This window comes from Microtus ochrogaster, unplaced genomic scaffold (genome assembly GCF_000317375.1).
Source record: "Microtus ochrogaster isolate Prairie Vole_2 unplaced genomic scaffold, MicOch1.0 UNK35, whole genome shotgun sequence".
Classification (NCBI taxonomy): domain Eukaryota; kingdom Metazoa; phylum Chordata; class Mammalia; order Rodentia; family Cricetidae; genus Microtus; species Microtus ochrogaster.
The window spans coordinates 2,747,301-2,751,933 of NW_004949133.1; the positions used below are offsets into that span (position 1 = coordinate 2,747,301).

Genomic DNA, 4,633 nt, shown 5'->3' on the forward strand with positions numbered 1-4,633 from the left:
CCTCCATCCACTTCGCAGAGTCTCTGGCAGCAGGGACCAAAGCTTCTTGGGGTTTTGCTTTGTGAAAATTAGCATGGGGGCCGACAAAGGCGCTTGGTTCCAGCTTAGATGCAACAAGTGGTTGGGTTGCTGTGCCCCTAGGCTGGCTGGGCACTATCTTACTAGGCAAGGAGATTTGAGAGCAAGCAGCTGGTGTAACAGGTCGTTCGTTTATTCATCCAACAAATATTTATCCAGCACCTGTAGCACCGATCTACATGAACAAAAAAAAAAAAAAAAAACAATAAAACCCTGCATCTGTGCAGTGTAGATTCTATGGGTGGAGGCTGAAAATGATTAAGTAAAACATATTGGCTCTCGGACAGTCATAAATGAGAGCAGGAAGGGAGGGGGATGCAGGCTGAGGAGGTGCGCGGTTTTAAGGAGCGTGGTCAGAAATGGTGATATTTGAACAAAGCTCTGAGGAGATAAAAAGAGCAAACCAGGGAGAGACCTCCAAGGAGATTGTTTCGGGTAGCTGGACTCTTCCTGCAGTATCAGTTACAAAATACACACAGAAAGCCACAAAGAACGGGTACTGGGAGATGACAAGCAACCTAGGGGACATTGTACAAAGGAGCTGTTTCTCCTGGCATCGGGGTTGGGACCCATTCTGGGCTCCAGGGCTTGAAAGGGTGCCAGGAAATTAGAAGAGCCAAGTCAGGAGTGAAACTGACCTCAGCAGGGACCAAAAGCTAAAATGAAAACAGAAAATGATACAAGATCTTAAGATGCTAGAGCCCCAAAAGGGTTTTTGGCTTAGTTTGCTCTCTGTTGGTGTAAGGAAGACATCGGCAACAAAAGCAACTTGGCAAGAAAAGGATTTATTTGTTTTACACGTCCTAAGTCACAGTCCACTGGGGAGAATCAAGAAACTCAAGGCAGGGACCTGGAGGCAGGAACTGAAGCAGAAGCCATAAGGGAACACAGTTTACTGGCTTGCTCTTCATGGCTCATTCAGTCTGCTTCCTATTATCAGACCCAGAACGTCGTGGACTGGGCCCTCCCCCATCAATCATTAATCAAGGATATGGCCCACAGACTTGCCTGAAGGCCAATAATTGGAGATCACAGCCAGAAGGAAAATGAGCATCTCTTAGACCCCACTGCTTTCTGCCTTGGAAAAGTCACTCTAGAGAGTCAGATAGGGCCAGATGACACTTTGTGGTCATACTCAGCAGTACAGCGGTGCCGGGCTGTCGCACCAAAGGGCTTCAGCAATCTCCCAGCCCACTGTGCACACCAAGTCCACTCTTTATCCCTTCACTTCCATTTCCTGGGTCTTTACACGTATTCACCATGCAAGTCCTTTCTGTTCTGGGCTTACTCGGCCTTCACAGGAGCCTTAGGAGAACTCATCCCCCCATTACCCCACATTACATTCACTCCCCAGTCCCTCCACATCCCCGCTTGTGGTTGAGCCTGTAACAGCAAAGGCTGAGTGAACTCCACCTTCAGCCAGGTTCCCTTAGGGCTTAAATATCTGCTCCTTCACGGGACCTTGGCTAAGTTTCTCGCCCTTTATCACACCTAAGGGGATAGAATGGGAGCGATAACAGGTAATATCCACCTCCTAGACTTCTATAAGGATCTTCTGGGACCAGGCAGCATTAGTGCTGAGGCACATCCCATCCCAGAATACTGCAGTTTGTTGACAACAGTTTGCAGCTCTAAATAGTTAAATCAGGGAAGGATGTTAAAAAAAAAAAAAAATCAGTGGATTCTGTGTTTTCTCTGCGGTGACATCACCTCTCACACTGGCAGTCCACAGAGCCTTCCTGAAGGGGAGATAAAGAATGACAGCCAACCCCTGGAGATTTATACAGAGGCTGCAGTCTATCTTATCTGTGAAATAGTCCCTCGCAGTGCAGCAAGCAAGAAAATGCTATCTCTTCCATAGCGAGGTGTCAGGATGAGGCTGAGAGCCGCTGAGAGCCACGGGGCCGATGGCTATAAACTATGGCACGGACAGTGTCTGGCACACAGTAGGTGTTTCCAGGATCAGACTGCAAGACAAACGCTCCTTGTTTACAACCTGCTGCATTATGTGAGCCTCGGGCACAGTTTTGTGGCTTTCTGCTCTGAAAGAGATGGGTAGTACCCAAAGCAGAAAGGGGAAGAAGAACAAAGGACACCGCAGCCCTGAGACTGGCTAGCGAGGGTGGGCAAAGGTCAGGCTTTTCAGGTTCTCCGTGGGAAGACGTGAAGCCAACATAGGAAGCCTTGAGATAATGGGAGGCCTATAGGTCACATGCATTCATTCCTGGGTTGGGCTAGGGACAGAGTGACCCCAAGTTGACTATCTTGTCCAAGGCCAAAGTCTAGAGGAAAGTTACAGGGAGGCTCTCCCTGGATTGCAGCTCACAGGTGCTGGGGGTCAATGGACAAGGCATCTCCACAGTCAGCTAACTCACTCCCGCTCATTTCCCAGCTTTGGGTTCCATCCAGACACTGTGACCCCCCACCTTCAGCCCCCATGCTGGAACAGCCTACTCCAACATGGGCCATCTTTTCCTTGTCCAGACACAGCCAGGAGCAGCAGACCACACGCCCAGTTCCCTGAGGAATAAAGTTCTCCCATCCAGCAAACGCAGCCAATGTAATCTGCATTAAGGCTCCAAGTGAGGCCTGTCCCTTCTTAATCCCAGCCTGTCCTCTCCTAAACCGGATGACAGAGAGAGGATGCAGACGAAAATGAAGGCAGGGCTCAGCACAGCAACCTTTCACCTCTGCCCTCCCTCCTTGCCTGGTGTGGCTCCCACCCCCCGACGTAGGCGCAGTGGCCCTAGATACAGCCTGACTCCATCCAAAAAAGAATGAGACTCTTTATTGAAAATCAGCAAACTCATGTTCCTCAAGCCCCAGACCATGGTGGGCAGCTCTTCCAGCTCTGTCTCCGCTGCCCCACTCCTTAGCCACGGTGAAAGGGATGGAAAATAAGAAGCCAAAAGGGCCTCTTGCTGGGGAGGAAAGCTGCCCAGAAGTGTGCTAAGCACAGCCCAGCTGTGGCTGGGGTGACAGCCACGGGCCCCTCCCTATAAATTAAATCCCTGCAGCCACAGCTGTAGGAGAGGCACTCGTAGAAGGAAGGTCAGCGTGGCATAAGGCCACAGGGCAGCATCTCTGACTCCTAGCCAAGGGATGGAGTGGAAGCACAGAGGTCAGGAAAAGAGAAGCAGGCTGGGGAAAGAGGCTTTTGGTCCCAGGGGGAAGGGGGTCCAGTTTTGATGGCTGTGGGGAAGGAATGTATTAGTAAGCCCAGAGAGAGGCAATCATCGGGCACTGCCAGAAGTGACAAGATAATTTGGACCCCACTCTGGCAGAGGGGAGCTTAGAGATCCAGGGGCTCTCAGGGAATGTCACTGCTAAAACATATATATACATATATATTAACCATTCATGGAGGGCAGGGGCGGGGAGGTTGTGTGATCAGAGGATCTGGCGTGGCATCCCATAGCCGGTCATGCCTGCCTGCGATGCTCCACGATTGGTGCCCATCTGTAGTCCAATCACATTCTTGCCCTCTTGCAACTGGTTGTCTGAGAAGTTCCGGGGGTTCTCCTTGGATTTCCTGGGTAGAAGGGGGGGTACTAGTTAGGAGGCTGTCAGAGGCTAGCTACCCCAGTGAATTCTTCCCTGGACATGTAAGCTGATATCCACTCTGCCTTTGAGACCTCTGGGCTGCTTAGAAGCACCTCTTTGTCTCTCCAAAAGGAAAGTCATTGCTGCCGCCGCCACCTCCCACCACCTTCTGGAGTTCTAAAGGCGCTTTGTAATGGCTGGTTCTACAGCGACATCATTTCTTTTCGACAGCCAGGAATGGGCGAGAATACTGTACCAGCAGGGCCCTATGGCAAGCCCACAGATACTTACTTAGGAAACCAGTTGGGATCCCCAGAGAAGAGTCCATCATCCCTGGCTACCGCCAGCCCACCCAGGTTCATTAGTGTCCGCTGCACACAAGCCATGTTCTTTCCTGGAAAACAAGCACAGAGCCTGAGCGCAAGTGGGGTACTAGATGCCTTCTACCTGCCAACCAGGTCCAAGCTTGGCATCCCAACTCCTTAATTCATTGTTTCCACCCTACCCTGCAGGAGGGCCCATCTTCCATCAGGCACGCACACACTCTCCTCAGGAAAACCACCACCTGTCGTGTCTCTGTGGTAAAGACAGCACGGCCCAACCCCGAGTCTCCTGGGTAACAGCCCTGGGCCCCGGCTCACCTTCCCAGAGATCCACGGTTTGGAAGATGTCAGTGGTGTTAATGCCATAGCGCTCAGCGGCCTGCAGGAACTGAGAGATCTGCTCCATCTGCTTGAAGGCCATGGTGGAGGCCTGGATCTTCTTTACAGGAGCCTGCCCCTCAGGGTATAGTGAGTTAATGAGCTCACACAGCACCTGGAAGAGGTGAGGACATGCCTACTCAAGACCAGAGCACCAAAGACAGCGAACCAGAGAGGGGCTCTCCAAGGTGAACCTCAAGGTCCCTCCTGCCTCTGAAACCAGATGAAGAGCCAGTGCATGGCTAGTCTTTCCTTGCTGCTCCTGAATCACTGGCCGAAGCTTACCTTCTCACTCTCTTGCAAACAGCCAG

At 51.4% G+C, this 4,633-nt stretch overlaps 1 protein-coding gene across 2 annotated transcripts in view; it reads right to left on the bottom strand.

The window, feature by feature from the left end:
* Window positions 1-2,848: 2,848 nt before the first annotated feature.
* The window catches only part of Tagln2 (transgelin 2), a 7,719-nt gene continuing 5,934 nt past the window's right edge, over window positions 2,849-4,633 (bottom strand). For both annotated transcript variants that reach the window (XM_005368567.3, XM_026789963.1), the window contains exons 3-5: window positions 4,263-4,437; window positions 3,913-4,015; window positions 2,849-3,610 (exon numbers count right to left, since the gene is read on the bottom strand). In XM_005368567.3, coding sequence (XP_005368624.1) covers window positions 3,469-3,610; window positions 3,913-4,015; window positions 4,263-4,437 — 420 coding nt within the window. In that variant the 3' untranslated portion in view covers window positions 2,849-3,468. The remainder of the gene's footprint in view (window positions 3,611-3,912; window positions 4,016-4,262; window positions 4,438-4,633) is intronic.